This window comes from Salmo salar, chromosome ssa01 (assembly GCF_905237065.1).
Source record: "Salmo salar chromosome ssa01, Ssal_v3.1, whole genome shotgun sequence".
NCBI lineage: Eukaryota > Metazoa > Chordata > Actinopteri > Salmoniformes > Salmonidae > Salmo > Salmo salar.
In genome coordinates this window covers 6,254,965-6,278,022 of record NC_059442.1, presented here as the reverse complement: position 1 = coordinate 6,278,022, position 23,058 = coordinate 6,254,965, and the positions used below count along the sequence as shown (strand labels likewise).

Genomic DNA, 23,058 nt, shown 5'->3' with positions numbered 1-23,058 from the left:
TGAGACGGTCCTACATCGGGACTCCTTACTGGTGAGTCTTTCTCTGAGACGGTCCTACATCGGGACTCCTTACTAGAGGTCGACCGATTAATCGGAAGGGCCGATTTCAAGTTTTCATAACAATCGGTAATCAGCATTTTTGGCCAACGATTAGCGGATTTTTTTTTTTTTATTGATTTTTTATAATTATTGTTTTTTATAATTATTGTATAATTATTGTTTTTATATATATATATATATATATATATATATATATATATATATATATATATTTTTTTTACATTATTTTTTTAAACCTTTATTTAACTAGGAAAGTCAGTTAAAGAACACATTCTTATTTTCAATGACAGCCTAGGAACGGTGGGTTAACTGCCTTGTTCAGGGGCAGAACGACAGATTTTTACCTTGTCAGCTTGGGGATGCAACCTTACGTTAACTAGCCCAACGCTCTAACCACCTGCTTTACATTGCCAAGGTAAGTTACTAGCTAGCATTAAACTTATCTTATAAAAAAACAATCAATCATAATCACTAGTTAACTACACATGGTTGATGATATTACTAGTTTATCTAGCCTGTCCTGCTTTGCATATAATCGATGTGGTGCGCATTCGTGAAAAAGGACTGTCTTTGCTCCAACGTGTACCTAACCATAAACATCAATGTCTTTCTTAAAATCAATACACAAGTATATATTTTTAAACCTGCATATTTAGTTAATTTTGCCTGCTAACATGAATTTCTTTTAACTAGGGAAAATGGGTCACTTCTCTTGCAAACAGAGTCAGGGTATATGAGGCAGTTTGGGCCGCCTGGCTCGTTGCGAACTGTGAAGACTATTTCTTCCTAACAAAGACAGCCGACTTCGCCAAACGGGGGATGATTTAACAAAAGCGCATTTGCGAAAAAAAGCATAATCGTTGCACGACTGTACCTAACCATAAACATCAATGCCTTTCTTCAAATCAATACACAGAAGTATATATTTTTAAACCTGCATATTTAGCTAAAAGAAATCCAGGTTAGCAGGCAATATTAACCAGGTGAAATTGTGTCAGTTCTCTTGCGTTCGTTGCACGCGGAATCAGGGTATACAGAATCTGGCTCGTTGCGAACTAATTTGCCAGAATTTTACGGAACTATGAAATAACATTGTAGGTTGTGCATTGTAACAGGAATATTTAGACTTATGGATGCCACCCGTTAGATAAAATACGGAACGGTTCCGTATGTCACTGAAAGAATAATGTTTTCGAGATGATAGTTTCCGGATTTGACCATATTAATGACCTAAGGTTTATTATATTATAGTTAAGTCTATGATTTCATAGAGCAGTCTGACTGAGCGGTGGTAGGCAGCAGCAGGCTCGTAATAGTCAAAGGTATATGGTTTAGAGAGAAATAGTCGAGGCGTCGTAATAACTTGCGGCTGAACTTGAAAGGGGTTCCTTTGTTATTTGACCGTTCATGTCTTCCATAGAGAATGTCTTGATCTACTTCAAATAAGGTCTGTGTTTTGTGCTTAAACCGCCTGGGCGTTTTGATACTCCTGTAAATCTCACTAGGTAACGTTTGTCAACATATTTTCATAAATCCACTCTACAAAAAAAAATGATCTTCGCTTATATTGATCAGAGTTATATCCTATGGATATCTACACAGTTATAAAATTGGCAAGGTGGTGTAAGCCTAAACCAAACACAGACCTTATTTTAAGTTAATCTAAAAATATCCTATGGAATAAATGAAGGAACCGCTTTTCAGATTTTGCTAGAAGGTGTCATGGGAATTATGACTCGCACTTTGGTAGTCAATTCTTACCATGCCCATTATTAAAATAGGATTTCCTGCATATAGAAATTACAGTTTTTGTTTTCAGCATTCATCACAGGTAACTTAAACTCTATTTTTATTATTCAAACAGTTGAGAGTATTTGTCTCCTAAGCAGACTCTTCAGTATCCTTGTCACTTCAGAGCTTCAGAGATATATATATATATATATATATATATATATATAAAGCATAATAATCGGCCGATTAATCGGCATCGGGGTTTTGGCCCTCCAATAATCGGCATCGGCGTTGAAAAATCATAATCGGTCGACCTCTACTCCTTACTGGTGAGTCTTTCTCTGAGGATGTTCGTCCCAAATGGCTCCCTGTTCCCACTATAGTGAATGACTTTTATAGGGTGCCATTCGGGACACAGCCTTTATCTCCATCCCTCCCCACCCACCCACAGGGGGCAGTAGTGTAATAATTTAACTACCCCACAGGGGGCAGTAGTGTAATAATTTAACTACCCCACAGGGGGCAGTAGTGTAATAATTTAACTACCCCACAGGGGGCAGTAGTGTAATCATTTAACTACCCCACAGGGGGCAGTAGTGTAATCATTTAACTACCCCACAGGGGGCAGTAGTGTAATCATTTAACTACCCCACAGGGGGCAGTAGTGTAATCATTTAACTACCCCACAGGGGGCAGTAGTGTAATAATATAACTACCCACCAGGGGGCAGTAGTGTAATAATATAACTACCCACCAGGGGGCAGCAGTGTAATAATATAACTACCCCACAGGGGGCAGCAGTGTAGTAATATAACTATCCCCACAGGGGGCAGCAGTGAGATGTATAATATGTCTGTTATCTGTCCAGGATGGCCCCTGAGGTAGCAGCAGTGGAGAAGAACGGAGGTTACAACCAGCTGTGTGACATCTGGGCTGTGGGCATCACCTCAATAGAACTGGCCGAGCTGCAGCCCCCTATGTTTGACCTGCACCCAATGAGGTACTGTTCCTGATCCACTTCCTCATTTTTCAGCCAATCGGGGCTGACTCTGCCATACACTTCCTCACTCATCAACTACTCAGTGCTGTTTCTGCGCCACATCCTAACACATCAGCCAATCAGGGCTGTTTCTGCTCCAGAAAGCGGATGTTGCCTGTTTTCAGGGATACTGTATTTTCCCCTGAAAAGCGGAAGAGGAGACTCCGCTCAGGTGTCTCTCTACGTCTGTTACGTTCATTTCTTCCTCATATCAGCCAATGAGTGCTGTTCCTGCCCTCCACTTCCATACACACGTCATCCACCAATCAACTGCTGTTTCTGCCCCAATCCCTCACCCATCTCATAATCACTTTCTGTGCCAGATTTATCCATTTCCTGCTTTTGTATTCTGATCATGTTCCCTCTAATCTTTTCATCGCTAAGCTGTTCTCTGATCTGATGCAAATTAAAATTACAGGGGTCGAGTTTCTCAAAATATTGTAGCACTAAGATCATTAATGGCGACCATTTGGCCTTTTTAAGACGATCTTAATGCTAGGAAGGTTTTGGGAAACTCACCCCAGGACATTGAGAACGTTCTATAACATGATTTAATGTCACTTGATGTTTTGTATTCCAGGGCCTTGTTTCTCATGTCAAAGAGCAGCTTTCAGCCTCCCAAGCTGAAAGATAAAATGAAGTGGTGAGTACAGTACACCTGTGACCTGGAAGAATTACCCCCCCCCCCCCCCTTGTTAGTTTCATTTATGTTTTACTGCTGCAGTCAGTAACAGTTTCCCTCCCCCTCCAGGTCCACATCCTTCCATAACTTTGTGAAAGTCTCTCTGACCAAGAACCCAAAGAAGAGGCCGACAGCAGAGAAGCTCCTATCGGTAACTGACACATCCTCATAGAAAGTTCTTCTTGGTTGAGGAATGGGGTCGGGGGAAACCGGGGGAAACCAGCTTAGACAGTCTAATTAATCAAGTTAATAATTACAAATGTTCTGGATCATTAGGGTTGACAAGACTCTTCCTCTGAGAGATGTACAAGGTGTTGATGATAGTGAAAAGGAACGTTTTCATCAGTGGTTGATCCTAGGTAATAGTTGTCCAGTCTAAAAGCTGCTATTCAGAGAATTAGTGTGCAGGCCATCTTGTGTTATCGTCACAAGATCACTAATAAAGTCTGTCTGTCCCTCTGTCTGACTGCCCCCCCCCCGTCTGTCTGTCTGTCTGTCTGTCCCCCCGTCTGTCTCTGTCTGTCCCTCTGTCTGACTGCCCCCCCCCCGTCTGTCTGTCCCTCTCTCTGTCCGTCCCGTCTGTCTGTCCCCCCCCCCGTCTCTCTCTCTGTCCGTCTGTCTCTGTCTGTGTTGCAGCATTTGTTTATAGATCAGACAGGGCTGACCAGGAGGGTAGCTGTGGAGCTGCTGGACAAGATGAACAACCCTGACAACCACCAACACTTCTCTGAGGTGGACGACGATGACCTGGAGGTAAATAACTAACCACAGCCCTGTCTGTCCTGCCTGTCCCGTCTGTTCTGTCTGTCTCTGTCTGTCTCTAAAATGGCTCCCTATTCCCCAATATACAGTGCATCCCTATAACTCTCTGTCTCTCTCACCTTTATGACATTGTTTACACTTGTGGTGTTATGTATTTACAGTGCTTTCCGGAAACTATTCAGACCCTTTCACTTTTTCCACATTTTGTCAATCAATCAATCAATCAATAAAATGTATTTATAAAGCCCTTCTTACGTCAGCTGATGTCACAAAGTGCTGTACAGAAACCCAGCCTAAAACCCCAAACAGCAAGCAATGCAGGTGTAGAAGCACGGTGGCTAGGAAAAACTCCCTAGAAAGGCCAGAACCTAGGAAGAAACCTAGAGAGGAACCAGGCTATGAGGGGTGGCCAGTCCTCTTCTGGCTGTGCCGGGTAGAGAGGAACCAGGCTATGAGGGGTGGCCAGTCCTCTTCTGGCTGTGCTGGGTAGATAGGAACCAGGCTATGAGGGGTGGCCAGTCCTCTTCTGGCTGTGCCGGGTAGAGAGGAACCAGGCTATGAGGGGTGGCCAGTCCTCTTCTGGCTGTGCTGGGTAGAGAGGAACCAGGCTATGAGGGGTGGCCAGTCCTCTTCTGGCTGTGCCGTGTAGAGAGGAACCAGGCTATGAGGGGTGGCCAGTCCTCTTCTGGCTGTGCTGGGTAGAGAGGAACCAGGCTATGAGGGGTGGCCAGTCCTCTTCTGGCTGTGCTGGGTAGAGAGGAACCAGGCTATGAGGGGTGGCCAGTCCTCTTCTGGCTGTGCCGTTAAGCTATAGCCTGTTTCTAAAATTGATTTTAAAAAATACTCAGCAATCTATAAACACAATACCCCATAATGACAAAGCGAAAACAGGTTTTTAGAATTGTTTTCAAATGTATAAAAAATGTAAAACATAAATATTTTATTGACATAAGTATTCAGACCTTTGCTATGAGACTCGAAATTGAGCTCATCTTGTTTCCATTGATCATCCTTGAGATGTTTCTACAACTTGATTGAAGTCCACCTGTCGTAAATTCAATTGATTGGACATGATTTGGAAAAGCACACACCCGTCTATATAAGGTCCCACAGTTGATAGTGAAGGAATTGTCAGTTGAGCTCCAAGACCGGATTGTGGTAACGCACAGATCTGGAGAAAGGTACCAAAACATTTCTGCAGCACTGAAGGTCCCCAAGAACACAGTGGCCTCCATCATTCTTAAATGGAAGAAGTTTGGAACCACCAAGACTCTTCCTAGAGCTGGCCGCCCGGCCAAACTGAGAAATCGGGGGAAAAGGGCCTTGGTCAGGGAGGTGACCAAGAACCCGATGGTCACTCTGACAGAGCTCCAGAGTTCCTCTGTGGAGATGGGCAACCATCTCTGCAGCACTCCACCAATCAGGCCTTTATGTTAGTGGCCAGACGGAAGCCACTCCTCAGTAAAAGGTACATGACAGCCCACTTGCCAAAAGGCACCTAAAGGACTCTGACCATGAGGAACAAGATTCTCTGGTCTGATGAAACCAAGATTTAACTCTTTGGCCTGAATGCCAATCGTCATGTCTGGAGGAAACCTGGCACCATCCCTACGGTGAAGCATGGTGGTGGTAGCATCATGCTGTGGGGATGTTTTTCAGCGGCAGGGAGACTAGTCAGGATCGAGGGAAAGATTAACAGAGCAAAGTTCAGAGATATCCTTGATGAAAATGTGCTCCAGAGCGTTCATGACCTCAGACTGGGGTGAAGGTTCACCTTCCAACAGGACAACAAACTTAAGCACACAGCCAAGACAACGCAGGAGTGGCTTCGCGACAAGTCTCTGAATGTCCTTGAGTGGCCCAGCCAGAGCCCAGACTTGAACCCGACCTGTAAATAGCTGTGCAGCGTCACTCCTCATCCAACCTGACAGAGCTTGAGAGGATCTACAGAGAAGAATGGGAGAAACTCCCCAAATACAGCTGTGCCAAGCTTGTAGTGTCATACCCAAGAAATGTGAATGTGCTAGTTTATTATAATTTCTAAAAACCTGTTTTTGCTTTGACATTATGGGGTATTGTTTGTCGATTGATGAGGGAAAACATTCATTTTATAGTAAGGCTGTAATGTAACAGAATGTGGAAAAAGTCAAGGGGTCTGAATACTTTACGAATGCACTGTGTATATTCCTTCACTTTGAAACATATCTGTCTACTCTTTCTTCCCCTCCCTCCTCAGCCTCTTTCAGCAGTGAGACACACTATCCGTTCCATCAACAAACACCCCAGACCAGAGAGAACTCATTCAGAGATCAGCTGTAAGTAACAGCAGCCACTCTCCTCCTATCCTCCCCTCTATCTCCTCCTCTGGTCTTGTCCTCCTCTGCTCCTCTATCTCCTCCTCCTCCGGTCCTCTTCTCCTCTTCTCCTCTGGTCCTCTTCTCCTCTCTCCTCTGGTCCTCTTCTCCTCTCTCCTCCGGTCCTCTTCTCCTCTTCTCCTCCGGTCCTCTTCTCCTCTTCTCCTCTGGTCCTCTTCTCCTCTTCTCCTCTGGTCCTCTTCTCCTCTCTCCTCTGGTCCTCTTCTCCTCTCTCCTCTGGTCCTCTTCTCCTCTCTCCTCCGGTCCTCTTCTCCTCTTCTCCTCCGGTCCTCTTCTCCTCTTCTCCTCTTCTCCTCTTCTCCTCTGGTCCTCTTCTCCTCTTCTCCTCTGGTCCTCTTCTCCTCTCTCCTCTGGTCCTCTTCTCCTCTCTCCTCTGGTCCTCTTCTCCTCCTCCTCCGGTCCTCTTCTCCTCTTCTCCTCCGGTCCTCTTCTCCTCTTCTCCTGCGGTCCTCTTCTCCTCTTCTCCTCTCTCCTCTGGTCCTCTTCTCCTCTCTCCTCTGGTCCTCTTCTCCTCTCTCCTCTGGTCCTCTTCTCCTCTCTCCTCTGGTCCTCTTCTCCTCTGGTCCTCTTCTCCTCTCTCCTCTGGTCCTCTTCTCCTCTCTCCTCTGGTCCTCTTCTCCTCTCTCCTCTGGTCCTCTTCTCCTCTCTCCTCTGGTCCTCTTCTCCTCTCTCCTCTGGTCCTCTTCTCCTCTCTCCTCTGGTCCTCTTCTCCTCTCTCCTCTGGTCCTCTTCTCCTCTCTCCTCTGGTCCTCTTCTCCTCTCTCCTCTGGTCCTCTTCTCCTCTGGTCCTCTGGTCCTCTTCTCCTCTGGTCCTCTTCTCCTCTGGTCCTCTTCTCCTCTTCTCCTCTGGTCCTCTTCTCTCTCCTCTGGTCCTCTTCTCCTCTCTCTGGTCCTCTTCTCCTCTCTCCTCTGGTCCTCTTCTCCTCTCTCCTCTGGTCCTCTTCTCCTCTCTCCTCTGGTCCTCCTCTCCCTCAGCGATTATCTGTCAACATCCCACAGTATCTAGACAGGAACACCCACCCCCTTGTCCCTAGCCGACCAGTTGAATTAGTCAGAGCTCTGAATTGCTCTCCCATTGGCTGGTGTGTCTCTCCTGCTGGGGCGGGCCATGGTGTTAATCCTGCAGGGCTGGCTCAGAGCCAGGACCCGTGGGAGAGCAGCGGACATGTTGGGTTCAAATACTATTCAACATTTTTCAAATAGTGTTGAACATTTGCTTGATGTCTGCCTAGAGTGCCAGATGGGTGGGAGGTTCTCATTACTTTACACCAGACACACTGCAATGGATTTCTGTCCTAAAAATCTGTTGGGGTGTTGGAGATGACATGCATGTCTGTTCTACCAAATATATTCCCAAATAAGCATGTTCTCAAATATTTAATTTTCTCTGTTACGCTGTGTGAACTGACATGGCTGATTGTTTGGACACTCCCATGTTCGTATAACTGGAATTTCACACACAGTTTTGAGAAATAACTTGAAATCAGAGTTTGATTATTTGTTATGTTGTATTTTTTTATTTTTTTTCATTTGGTCAAGTTTGTTTCACATTTGTCAAATGAACAAAAATTCCTGAACATAACTACATGTCCATGCAAGTCATTAGTTTATTGGCCAAAAATGCTAATTTATGATGATCATGAAGCATCACTTGTCCCAATCTTCATAACACTTTCGCTTTGGTTTCCAACAACATGAGGGAGGAAATGGCACAATAGCTGCTCTAACTGCAACATGAATAGTCTATAACCCTTCTCCCCTAACCATGAATAGTCTATAACCCTTCTCCCCTAACCATGAATAGTCTATAACCCTTCTCCCCCTAACCATGAATAGTCTATAACCCTTCTCCCCCTAACCATGAATAGTCTATAACCCTTCTCCCCTAACCATGAATAGTCTATAACCCTTCTCCCCTAACCATGAATAGTCTATAACCCTTCTCCCCTAACCATGAATAGTCTATAACCCTTCTCCCCTAACCATGAATAGTCTATAACCCTTCTCCCCTAACCATGAATAGTCTATAACCCTTCTCCCCCTAACCATGAATAGTCTATAACCCTTCTCCCCTAACCATGAATAGTCTATAACCCTTCTCCCCTAACCATGAATAGTCTATAACCCTTCTCCCCTAACCATGAATAGTCTATAACCCTCCTCCCCTAACCATGAATAGTCTATAACCCTCCTCCCCCTAACCATGAATAGTCTATAACCCTTCTCCCCCTAACCATGAATAGTCTATAACCCTCCTCCCCTAACCATGAATAGTCTATAACCCTCCTCCCCTAACCATGAATAGTCTATAACCCTCCTCCCCCTAACCATGAATAGTCTATAACCCTTCTCCCCTAACCATGAATAGTCTATAACCCTCCTCCCCTAACCATGAATAGTCTATAACCCTTCTCCCCCTAACCATGAATAGTCTATAACCCTTCTCCCCCTAACCATGAATAGTCTATAACCCTTCTCCCCCTAACCATGAATAGTCTATAACCCTCCTCCCCTAACCATGAATAGTCTATAACCCTTCTCCCCCTAACCATGAATAGTCTATAACCCCTTCTCCCCTAACCATGAATAGTCTATAACCCTTCTCCCCCTAACCATGAATAGTCTATAACCCTTCTCCCCTAACCATGAATAGTCTATAACCCTTCTCCCCTAACCATGAATAGTCTATAACCCTTCTCCCCCTAACCATGAATAGTCTATAACCCTTCTCCCCTAACCATGAATAGTCTATAACCCTTCTCCCCCTAACCATGAATAGTCTATAACCCTTCTCCCCCTAACCATGAATAGTCTATAACCCTCCTCCCCTAACCATGAATAGTCTATAACCCTTCTCCCCCTAACCATGAATAGTCTATAACCCTTCTCCCCCTAACCATGAATAGTCTATAACCCTCCTCCCCCTAACCATGAATAGTCTATAAACCTTCTCCCCCTAACCATGAATAGTCTATAACCCTTCTCCCCTAACCATGAATAGTCTATAACCCTTCTCCCCCTAACCATGAATAGTCTATAACCCTCCTCCCCTAACCATGAATAGTCTATAACCCTTCTCCTCTAACCATGAATTGTCTATAACCCTCCTCCCCCTAACCATGAATAGTCTATAACCCTTCTCCCCCTAACCATGAATAGTCTATAACCCTCCTCCCCTAACCATGAATAGTCTATAACCCTTCTCCCCTAACCATGAATAGTCTATAACCCTTCTCCCCCTAACCATGAATAGTCTATAAACCTTCTCCCCTAACCATGAATAGTCTATAACCCTTCTCCCCTAACCATGAATAGTCTATAACCCTTCTCCCCCTAACCATGAATAGTCTATAACCCTCCTCCCCCTAACCATGAATAGTCTATAAACCTTCTCCTCTAACCATGAATAGTCTATAACCCTTCTCCCCCTAACCATGAATAGTCTATAACCCTTCTCCCCTAACCATGAATAGTCTATAACCCTTCTCCCCCTAACCATGAATAGTCTATAAACCTTCTCCCCTAACCATGAATAGTCTATAACCCTTCTCCCCCTAACCATGAATAGTCTATAACCCTTCTCCCCCTAACCATAAATAGTCTATAACCCTTCTCCCCTAACCATGAATAGTCTATAACCCTCCTCCCCTAACCATGAATAGTCTATAACCCTTCTCCCCCTAACCATGAATAGTCTATAACCCCTCCTCCCCCTAACCATGAATAGTCTATAACCCTTCTCCCCCTAACCATGAATAGTCTATAACCCTTCTCCCCCTAACCATGAATAGTCTATAACCCTTCTCCCCTAACCATGAATAGTCTATAACCCTTCTCCCCCTAACCATGAATAGTCTATAACCCTTCTCCCCTAACCATGAATAGTCTATAACCCTTCTCCCCTAACCATGAATAGTCTATAACCCTTCTCCCCTAACCATGAATAGTCTATAACCCCTTCTCCCCTATCCATGAATAGTCTATAACCCCTCCTCCCCCTAACCATGAATAGTCTATAACCCCTCCTCCCCCTAACCATGAATAGTCTATAACTCTTCTCCCCCTAACCATGAATAGTCTATAACCCTTCTCCCCCTAACCATGAATAGTCTATAACCCTTCTCCTCTAACCATGAATAGTCTATAACCCTTCTCCCCCTAACCATGAATAGTCTATAACCCTTCTCCTCTAACCATGAATAGTCTATAACCCTTCTCCCCCTAACCATGAATAGTCTATAACCCTTCTCCCCCTAACCATGAATAGTCTATAACCCGTCTCCCCTAACCATGAATAGTCTATAACCCTTCTCCCCCTAACCATGAATAGTCTATAACCCTTCTCCCCTAACCATGAATAGTCTATAACCCTTCTCCCCTAACCATGAATAGTCTATAACCCTTCTCCCCTAACCATGAATAGTCTATAACCCTTCTCCCCCTAACCATGAATAGTCTATAACCCTTCTCCCCCTAACCATGAATAGTCTATAACCCTTCTCCCCTAACCATGAATAGTCTATAACCCTTCTCCCCCTAACCATGAATAGTCTATAACCCTTCTCCCCTAACCATGAATAGTCTATAACCCTTCTCCCCCTAACCATGAATAGTCTATAACCCTTCTCCCCCTAACCATGAATAGTCTATAACCCTTCTCCCCTATCCATGAATAGTCTATAACCCCTCCTCCCCCTAACCATGAATAGTCTATAACCCCTCCTCCCCCTAACCATGAATAGTCTATAACTCTTCTCCCCCTAACCATGAATAGTCTATAACCCTTCTCCCCCTAACCATGAATAGTCTATAACCCTTCTCCTCTATCCATGAATAGTCTATAACCCCTCCTCCCCCTAACCATGAATAGTCTATAACCCCTCCTCCCCTAACCATGAATTGTCTATATTCAGTAGTCTATAACCCTGATAGGACTATACACCCGTCTTCCCCAATCTGCATAAATGCACAGCTACTCACAGACTGTTTCAGAGATCTCAAGTTATGATACCTCGTGCATTTCATCACATACCTCGTGCATTTCATCACATACCTCGTGAATTTCATCACATACCTCGTGCATTTCATCACATACCTCGCAGTCAAAAACCAATAATACTGTGCGCCTCTGGTTCTTTTCCTGGGTTTGATCCGGACCTCGTTCTCACCTGCAGCAAACTGCACCACGGGACAAATTGAAACCGCTGTGCATTGTTTAGTGTGCTCCCGAGTGTGGATAGTGTTCACACCAGTCCAAAATAACCAAACTAAGGGGCTAAACACACAAAGAAAAGCCCCCTTAAACAGTAAAAGCTTCCATAAACATTCTGACGCTCAACTCAGACAGCGGCGTGTAGTCTACTGTAACCTACTGTACGCTCAACTCAGACAGCAGCGTGTAGCCTACTGTACGCTCAACTCAGACAGCGGCGTGTAGCCTACTGTAACCTACTGTACGCTCAACTCAGACAGCGGCGTGTAGCCTACTGTAACCTACTATACGCTCAACTCAGACAGCGGCGTGTAGCCTACTGTAACCTACTGTACGCTCAACTCAGACAGCAGCGTGTAGCCTACTGTACGCTCAACTCAGACAGCGGCGTGTAGCCTACTGTAACCTACTGTACGCTCAACTCAGACAGCGGCGTGTAGCCTACTGTAACCTACTGTACGCTCAACTCAGACAGCAGCGTGTAGCCTACTGTAGCCTACTGTAACCTACTGTACGCTCAACTCAGACAGCAGCGTGTAGCCTACTGTACGCTCAACTCAGACAGCAGCGTGTAGCCTACTGTACGCTCAACTCAGACAGCGGCGTGTAGCCTACTGTAACCTACTGTACGCTCAACTCAGACAGCAGCGTGTAGCCTACTGTAGCCTACTGTAACCTACTGTACGCTCAACTCAGACAGCAGCGTGTAGCCTACTGTACGCTCAACTCAGACAGCAGCGTGTAGCCTACTGTAGCCTACTATACGCTCAACTCAGACAGCGGCGTGTCTTTTCCTACTGTAGCCTACTGTAGCCTACTGTAGCCTACTGTACGCTCAACTCAGACAGCAGCGTGTAGCCTACTGTAGACTACTGTAGCCTACTATACGCTCAACTCAGACAGCGGCGTGTAGCCTACTGTAGCCTACTGTACGCTCAACTCAGACAGAGGCGATGTCGACTACTCTAGCCTACTGTAGCCTACTGTACGTTCAACTCAGACAGAGGCGTGTAGCCTACTGTAGCCTACTGCACGCTCAACTCAGATAGTGCACTACTTTAGACCAGAGACATATGGGGCTCCCGAGTGGCGCAGCGGTCTAAGGCACTTCAACTCAGTGTAAAGGGTGTCACTACAGTCCCTGGTTTTGAATCCAGGCTGTATCACATCCGGCCGTAGTGGTACCAGCGGTACCACCTGGCTCTGTCCGACAGTACCGAGGATCAAAGCGTTAACCTTCATTAACTAAACCTTGTTTCATCATGTTGCCGTCGGAAAACTAAAGCCCAGTTCAAAGACAGCGTCCTTCCTTGAAATAATCACTGACTTGACATGACTGAGGTAGGGGAAAGCTTTGTGAAGGAAGCATTCGAACAAGGCATGTCCCAAATGGATCTGTATTCCACCAGAGAACCTTGGTTGAAAGTGATGCACTCTATCGGGTGCCATTTTGGGACTCACATAGTGCCTGAATGTGAGATCCTAATTAACGGAGAGAGCCTGGCCTTGTGTTGATGGCTCTGGTTTGAAGTTTCCCCCATGTACAGATCTAGGATGAGTTTCCCCTCACCACAACCTAACCTCAACCGTTAGTTGGAGAAATGCGAAACTGGTCTAAGATCAGTCGGTGTCTTAAAGGGTTTACTCAGTGTTACCCTACTCCGTGTTGATGCATTTAAGGATACTGGTATGGTTTGTTGTGATGGTTGGAGTGTTGGGATCTGGCTCCCCCTACTGACTGGAGTGTGTAATGTCTCAATGCTACTTCAAGCCTTCTTCTCTCCTCCACAGTTGATAAAGTGAAGTTTGAACCTCCACTGAGGAAGGAAACAGAGGCTCACACTGAAATGGTGAATATATTTAATATTACATAAGCAATTTCATTGGTTATTTGTAATTTTACATCTCTTTCCCGTACTGTTTATCAGCCGTATTTCTCTCATACGTTGGTCAGGAAGTGATTTGTAAATTCCCTCAAATAAAAGGAATAATGTGAGTGCGTCCAAAATGCCCCCTATAGTGGAAGTACTTTTGACTAGGGTATGGGGTGCCATTTCAGATTCAGCCTGCATTGACTCTGTACCGGTACCCCCTGTATATTGCATCGCTATTGTTATTTTACTGCTGCTCTTTAATTATTTCTTACTGGTTTACTGGTGCTTTTCTTAACTGCATTGTTGGTGAAGGGCTTGTATGTAAGCATTTCACTGTAAGGTCCTGTTTCACTGTAACACCTGTTTTATTTACAAGAGCCTTTGTCAAAGGTAGTTCACTACTATATAGGGTGCCATTTTCTCCACTGCCCTGGTGTTATGGAACTAACTGTCTTGTTTGTTAGGATGTGACTAAACAGAGTGACTTCCCCTCCCCCTGGAGCCCATTCGCAGAGGGAGGCATCACGACCAGGTAAGAACCGTGGTAACCGTCGTCATGGGAACGCCTCCGTTATGGCTCCAGGCTTCTGTTTTAGCTGGCCGGGCTGTCTCCTGTCTTTTCTGGTCCAATGGGAGTCTGCCTGGGACTACTGAATTACACAGTGGTTACACCGTGGTTAAGCAAAAAATGGAATGGCTCTCTCTGCACTTAAAAATATGTCAAATAAAGCTAGATTAACCAAAAAATAGGTTTTATTTATATATATAATATTTTAAAAAATTTTGTTAAATTTTTTACATTAATTACGGACTCATTACATTTTTGTATTACATTTTTGTCTGGTTTTACGCACCCAACAAAATGTTTTTTAAGAGAGTGTGATGGTTCCTCTTGATTAGACCATGGGTACACAGGACAGAGCGAGAGCCCTGGCATTAGTAACCAATACCTTTTAGTAATCAATACCTCTGTAAATAATCTACTCTGCTCAAGCTTTCTATTTTTCCGGGGTTTTTTTTCTTCATGTCTTTTATAGGTGTTGAGTAGGATTTAAACTTGACTGAGTTTTGTTGTGTGAATCATTTAGTGAAACCTCACTACTTCACCTGGCTGTGAGACTAGCCCACACTACAGGGATCATTCCATGGAGGGTCAAGGGGCTGCATGTCTTTTATTCTCCCTTGTACTTGATTGATCAGGGACTGTATCCATAAAGCTTCTTACGCTAAGAGTCCTCGTCTAGGACCAGTTTTCCCCTTTAGATCATAATGAATGTGATTATATGGACAGTGTGGGATCTGATCCTAGTTCATAATGAATGAGATTATATGGACAGCGTGCGATCTGATCCTAGATCATAATGAATGAGATTATATGGACAGTGTGGGATCTCATCCTAGTTCATAATGAATGAGATTATATGGACAGTGTGGGATCTGATCCTAGTTCATAATGAATGAGATTATATGGACAGCGTGGGACCTGATCCTAGATCATAATGAATGAGATTATATGGACAGCGTGGGACCTGATCACAATGAATGAGATTATATGGACAGCGTGGGATTTGATCATAATGAATGAGATTATATGGACAGCGTGGGACCTGATCATAATGAATGAGATTATATGGACAGCATGGGATCTGATCATAATGAATGAGATTATATGGACAGCGTGGGATCTGATCATAATGAATGAGATTATATGGACAGCGTGGGATCTGATCATAATGAATGAGATTATATGGACAGCTTGGGATCTGATCCTAGATCATAATGAATGAGATTATATGGACAGCGTGGGATCTGATCATAATGAATGAGATTATATGGACAGCGTGGGATCTGATCATAATGAATGAGATTATATGGACAGCTTGGGATCTGATCCTAGATCATAATGAATGAGATTATTTGGACAGCGTGGGACCTGATCATAATGAATGAGATTATATGGACAGCTTGGGACCTGATCCTAGATCATAATGAATGAGATTATATGGACAGCGTGGGACCTGATCATAATGAATGAGATTATATGGACAGCGTGGGACCTGATCATAATGAATGAGATTATATGGACAGCGTGGGATCTGATCCTGGATTAGCACTCCTACACTGAAACGCTTTATGAATACAGGCTCAGGTCACTGATTAGTCCCCTCACCTTTTTATCTAGATCTTAATTGTACCCAAATTGAAAAGAAATGACTAAATATATACTAAATACCTTCATGGAATGAATTTGACACCCCTGGACTAACCTGTTTCAAATCACCTCAGTTTGTGTGGAGCTAGCTACCCTGTTCTCTTCTCAAAGCATGACCTTTGACCCTACACGCCCACCTGTCTCCCTGTTTGGCGTGTTGATCAGTGTGTACCTAGTTGTGAAATGGTATTGTCCGTCCATGTGCTTTGACTGTCCTTGTTTCTTTTATTTCTTCTTCTCCTTCCTTCCTTTCTGTTGCTCTCTTCTTCGCCTGTCCTTCCAAAGGAGCCTTCTGAAAAGCGTTGAGGACGAGTTGTTCCAACGGTAACACTAACAACACCCTGTGTATGTTTTCCCCAATGGCACCCTATTCCCTATTTAGTGCACTACCTTTGACCAGAGCCAGCATGAACCCAAGAGGGCCTGGTTAAAAATAGTGCACTATATAGGGAAAAGGGTGCTAATGCGGAGGCTACTTGAGTGTCCTGTGGTAGGATGCCATTGACCCACTCCACTCCACTATCTGTTGTGATGGCAGCCTGGCCGATGGGGTTAAAGGCAGTCGCTGTGTTGTGGCCTGACTGTGTGCTACCCTGTTCCGTTCATACCCATCCTGATGCCCTGCCGTGCTCTAACGTAGCTGTAGAACCAACCAGTCTGTTGTGGACCTGTAAACCCAATCGTTTCAATTCAACAATGTTTTCGGTAACTTTTTCACCAACCTAAATATGCTGCACCGCCCGCGAGTTCTGAAACATTTTCTTGTCTGGCTACTCAACAGGATGTTAAACTAGTTACAGTGGTAGCCTACACACTTAGAACCGACAGGATGTAAACTAGTTACAGTGGTAGCCTACACACTTAGAACCGACAGGATGTAAACTAGTTACAGTGGTAGCCTACACACTTAGAACCAACAGGATGTAAACTAGTTACAGTGGTAGCCTACACACTTAGAACCAACAGGATGTTAACTAGTTACAGTGGTAGCCTACACACTTAGAACCAACAGGATGTTAAACTAGTTAGTGGTAGCCTACACACTTAGAACCAACAGGATGTTAAACTAGTTAGTGGTAGCCTACACACTTAGAACCAACAGGATGTTAACTAGTTACAGTGGTAGCCTACACACTTAGAACCAACAGGATGTTAACTAGTTACAGTGGTAGCCTACACACTTAGAACCAACAATGTTAAACTAGTTAGTGGTAGCCTACACACTTAGAACCAACAGGATGTAAACTAGTTACAGTGGTAGCCTACACAATTAGAACCAACAATGTTAAACTAGTTAGTGGTAGCCTACACACTTAGAACCAACAGAATGTTAAACTAGTTAGTGGTAGCCTACACACTTAGAACCAACAATGTTAAACTAGTTAGTGGTAGCCTACACACTTAGAACCAACAATGTTAAACTAGTTAGTGGTAGCCTACACACTTAGAACCAACAGAATGTAAAACGAGTTAATGATAGCCTACACACTTAGAACCAACAGATTGTAAAACTAGTTAGTGATAGCCTACACACTTAGAACCAACAGGATGTTAAACTAGTTACAGTGATAGCCTACACACTTAGAACCAACAGGATGTAAACTAGTTACAGTGGTAGCCTACACACTTAGAACCGACAGGATGTAAACTAGTTACAGTGGTAGCCTACACACTTAGAACCAACAGGATGTAAACTAGTTACAGTGGTAGCCTACACACTTAGAACCAACAGGATGTTAACTAGTTACAGTGGTAGCCTACACACTTAGAACCAACAGGATGTTAAACTAGTTAGTGGTAGCCTACACACTTAGAACCAACAGGATGTTAACTAGTTACAGTGGTAGCCTACACACTTAGAACCAACAGGATGTTAACTAGTTACAGTGGTAGCCTACACACTTAGAACCAACAATGTTAAACTAGTTAGTGGTAGCCTACACACTTAGAACCAACAGGATGTAAACTAGTTACAGTGGTAGCCTACACAATTAGAACCAACAATGTTAAACTAGTTAGTGGTAGCCTACACACTTAGAACCAACAGAATGTTAAACTAGTTAGTGGTAGCCTACACACTTAGAACCAACAATGTTAAACTAGTTAGTGGTAGCCTACACACTTAGAACCAACAATGTTAAACTAGTTAGTGGTAGCCTACACACTTAGAACCAACAGAATGTAAAACGAGTTAATGATAGCCTACACACTTAGAACCAACAGATTGTAAAACTAGTTAGTGATAGCCTACACACTTAGAACCAACAGGATGTTAAACTAGTTACAGTGATAGCCTACACACTTAGAACCAACAGGATGTAAACTAGTTACAGTGGTAGCCTACACACTTAGAACCGACAGGATGTAAACTAGTTACAGTGGTAGCCTACACACTTAGAACCAACAGGATGTAAACTAGTTACAGTGGTAGCCTACACACTTAGAACCAACAGGATGTTAACTAGTTACAGTGGTAGCCTACACACTTAGAACCAACAGGATGTTAAACTAGTTAGTGGTAGCCTACACACTTAGAACCAACAGGATGTTAAACTAGTTAGTGGTAGCCTACACACTTAGAACCAACAGGATGTTAACTAGTTACAGTGGTAGCCTACACACTTAGAACCAACAGGATGTTAACTAGTTACAGTGGTAGCCTACACACTTAGAACCAACAATGTTAAACTAGTTAGTGGTAGCCTACACACTTAGAACCAACAGGATGTAAACTAGTTACAGTGGTAGCCTACACAATTAGAACCAACAATGTTAAACTAGTTAGTGGTAGCCTACACACTTAGAACCAACAGAATGTTAAACTAGTTAGTGGTAGCCTACACACTTAGAACCAACAATGTTAAACTAGTTAGTGGTAGCCTACACACTTAGAACCAACAATGTTAAACTAGTTAGTGGTAGCCTACACACTTAGAACCAACAGAATGTAAAACGAGTTAATGATAGCCTACACACTTAGAACCAACAGATTGTAAAACTAGTTAGTGATAGCCTACACACTTAGAACCAACAGGATGTTAAACTAGTTACAGTGGTAGCCTACACACTTAGAACCAACAGGATGTAAAACTAGTTACAGTGGTAGTCTAGACACTTAGAACCAACAATGTTAAACTAGTTAGTGATAGCCTACACACTTAGAACCAACAGGATGTTAAACTAGTTAGTGGTAGCCTACACACTTAGAACCAACAGAATGTTAAACTAGTTAGTGATAGCCTACACACTTAGAACCACAAGAATGTTAAACTAGTTAGTGGTAGCCTACACACTTAGAACCAACAGAATGTTAAACTAGTTAGTGGTAGCCTACACACTTAGAACCAACAGAATGTAAAACTAGTTAGTGGTAGCCTACACACTTAGAACCAACAGAATGTAAAACTAGTTAGTGGTAGTCTACACACTTAGAACCAACAGATTGTAAAACTAGTTAGTGATAGCCTACACACTTAGAACCAACAGGATGTTAAACTAGTTACAGTGGTAGCCTACACACTTAGAACCAACAGGATGTAAACTAGTTACAGTGGTAGTCTACACACTTAGAACCAACAGGATGTAAACTAGTTACAGTGGTAGTCTACACACTTAGAACCAACAGGATGTAAACTAGTTACAGTGGTAGTCTACACACTTAGAACCAACAGGATGTTAAACTAGTTACAGTGGTAGCCTACACACTTAGAACCAACAGGATGTTAAACTAGTTAGTGGTAGCCTACACACTTAGAACCAACAGAATGTTAAACTAGTTAGTGGTAGCCTACACACTTAGAACCAACAGAATGTTAAACTAGTTAGTGATAGCCTACACACTTAGAACCAACAGAATGTAAAACTAGTTAGTGGTAGCCTACACACTTAGAACCAACAGAATGTTAAACTAGTTACAGTGGTAGCCTACACACTTAGAACCAACAGGATGTTAACTAGTTACAGTGGTAGCCTACACACTTAGAACCAACAGAATGTAAAACTAGTTAGTGGTAGCCTACACACTTAGAACCATCAGAATGTTAAACTAGTTAGTGGTAGCCTACACACTTAGAACCAACAGGATGTTAAACTAGTTACAGTGGTAGCCTACACACTTAGAACCAACAGAATGTTAAACTAGTTAGTGGTAGCCTACACACTTAGAACCAACAGAATGTTAAACTAGTTACAGTGGTAGCCTACACACTTAGAACCAACAGAATGTAAAACTAGTTAGTGATAGCCTACACACTTAGAACCAACAGGATGTTAACTAGTTACAGTGGTAGCCTACACACTTAGAACCAACAGGATGTAAACTAGTTACAGTGGTAGTCTACACACTTAGAACCAACAGGATGTAAACTAGTTACAGTGGTAGTCTACACACTTAGAACCAACAGGATGTAAACTAGTTACAGTGGTAGTCTACACACTTAGAACCAACAGGATGTTAAACTAGTTACAGTGGTAGCCTACACACTTAGAACCAACAGGATGTTAAACTAGTTAGTGGTAGCCTACACACTTAGAACCAACAGAATGTTAAACTAGTTAGTGGTAGCCTACACAGTTAGAACCAACAGAATGTTAAACTAGTTACAGTGGTAGCCTACACACTTAGAACCAACAGAATGTAAAACTAGTTAGTGGTAGCCTACACACTTAGAACCAACAGAATGTAAAACTAGTTAGTGGTAGCCTACACACTTAGAACCAACAGATTGTAAAACTAGTTAGTGATAGCCTACACACTTAGAACCAACAGGATGTTAAACTAGTTACAGTGGTAGCCTACACACTTAGAACCAACAGAATGTTAAACTAGTTAGTGGTAGCCTACACACTTAGAACCAACAGAATGTTAAACTAGTTAGTGGTAGCCTACACACTTAGAACCAACAGGATGTAAAACTAGTTACAGTGGTAGCCTACACACTTAGAACCAACAGGATGTAAAACTAGTTAGTGGTAGCCTACACACTTAGAACCAACAGAATGTTAAACTAGTTACAGTGGTAGCCTACACACTTAGAACCAACAGGATGTTAAACTAGTTAGTGGTAGCCTAAACACTTATAACCAACAGGATGTTAAACTAGTTAGTGATAGCCTAGACACTTAGAACCAAAAGGATGTTAAACTAGTTAGTGATAGCCTACACACTTAGAACAACAGAATGTTAAACTAGTTAGTGATAGCCTACACACTTAGAACCAACAGAATGTTAAACTAGTTAGTGATAGCCTAGACACTTAGAACCAACAGAATGTTAAACTAGTTAGTGATAGCCTACACACTTAGAACCAACAGGATGTTAAACTAGTTAGTGATAGCCTACACACTTAGAACCAACAGGATGTTAAACTAGTTAGTGATAGCCTAGACACTTAGAACCAACAGGATGTAAAACTAGTTACAGTGGTAGCCTACACACTTAGAACCAACAGGATGTAAAACTAGTTAGTGGTAGCCTACACACTTAGAACCAACAGGATGTTAAACTAGTTAGTGATAGCCTACACACTTAGAACCAACAGGATGTAAAACTAGTTAGTGATAGCCTAGACACTTAGAACCAAAAGGATGTTAAACTAGTTAGTGATAGCCTACACACTTAGAACAACAGAATGTTAAACTAGTTAGTGATAGCCTACACACTTAGAACCAACAGAATGTTAAACTAGTTACAGTGGTAGTCTAGACACTTAGAACCAACAGAATGTTAAACTAGTTAGTGATAGCCTAGACACTTAGAACCAACAGAATGTTAAACTAGTTAGTGATAGCCTACACACTTAGAACCAACAGGATGTTAAACTAGTTAGTGATAGCCTACACACTTAGAACCAACAGGATGTTAAACTAGTTAGTGGTAGCCTACACACTTAGAACCAACAGGATGTTAAACTAGTTAGTGATAGTCTACACACTTAGAACCAACAGAATGTTAAACTAGTTACAGTGGTAGCCTACACACTTAGAACCAACAGGATGTAAACTAGTTAGTGATAGCCTACACACTTAGAACCAACAGGATGTAAACTAGTTAGTGATAGCCTAGACACTTAGAACCAACAGGATGTAAACTAGTTAGTGATAGCCTACACACTTAGAACCAACAGGATGTTAAACTAGTTAGTGATAGTCTACATACAAGATCAACTGTCTGTTCATCTGTTAAATTCTACTGTGTTGTAAACCGCGCTCCCTTTCAGTAGCCTATCAAATAGACCCAGTTTAAATGAGATGCGCATGGTAAGTTGTAGTAGGCTAACACTTGTTTGGAAATATGAATCTATCATGGCCAGAAAAGATGAGGAATTTATTCTGCAATGGCTATGAAAATATGTATTTCTAAATTAAATATTATTTACTTGAGACGTTAGAAATGACAGTAGGCTATTCAGACGTACAGTCGTTTAAAACATGGACTGTTCTGCCTTTAAACTGTCCTCCGGTTCGCATAAAGCAAAAATACTTCAACTACTTCATCTATTTACTACTGTAAAGTGGGTTCAGTTAAATGAGAGATGGGACGTAGTGTAGGCTACTTCACCAGTATGAAACCATCACTATCTGAAAAGATGAAGAATTTATTCTGCAATGATCATGGAAATAGATGCCTATATCTAACTAGTTTAGAATGCAAAGATTAAATAAATAATAATAATTCACTAACGGTAAATGGAAAAGAGACCTTGGCCTCAGCGTCATTCCTTGTCAAAATAAAGGTGAAAAATTAAATAAAAAATGATTGCATCTTGTTATTATATTTACCTGTTTGTTTTTATGAATTAGCTTGTCATATACCTAATTGCATAAAATGCTAGTCTACTTCCTGCTGCAATGCAATATTTCATCCACTACAAAATACTAGTCTACTTCCTGCTGCAATGCAATACTTCAACCACTACAAAATACTAGTCTACTTCCTGCTGCAATGCAATACTTCAACCACTACAAAATACTAGTCTACTTCCTGCTGCAATGCAATACTTCAACCACTACAAAATACTAGTCTACTTCCTGCTGCAATGCAATATTTCATCCACTACAAAATACTAGTCTACTTCCTGCTGCAATGCAATACTTCAACCACTACAACATA

At 42.7% G+C, this 23,058-nt stretch overlaps 1 protein-coding gene across 5 annotated transcripts in view; it reads left to right on the top strand.

Moving 5' to 3' along the window:
* The window catches only part of map4k5 (mitogen-activated protein kinase kinase kinase kinase 5), a 148,013-nt gene that overhangs the window by 27,698 nt on the left and 97,257 nt on the right, over nucleotides 1-23,058 (top strand). For all 5 annotated transcript variants that reach the window (XM_045709575.1, XM_045709476.1, XM_045709445.1 and 2 more), the window contains 7 exons: nucleotides 2,660-2,791; nucleotides 3,411-3,473; nucleotides 3,582-3,663; nucleotides 4,149-4,265; nucleotides 6,511-6,589; nucleotides 13,653-13,711; nucleotides 14,200-14,267. In XM_045709575.1, coding sequence (XP_045565531.1) covers nucleotides 2,660-2,791; nucleotides 3,411-3,473; nucleotides 3,582-3,663; nucleotides 4,149-4,265; nucleotides 6,511-6,589; nucleotides 13,653-13,711; nucleotides 14,200-14,267 — 600 coding nt within the window. The remainder of the gene's footprint in view (nucleotides 1-2,659; nucleotides 2,792-3,410; nucleotides 3,474-3,581; nucleotides 3,664-4,148; nucleotides 4,266-6,510; nucleotides 6,590-13,652; nucleotides 13,712-14,199; nucleotides 14,268-23,058) is intronic.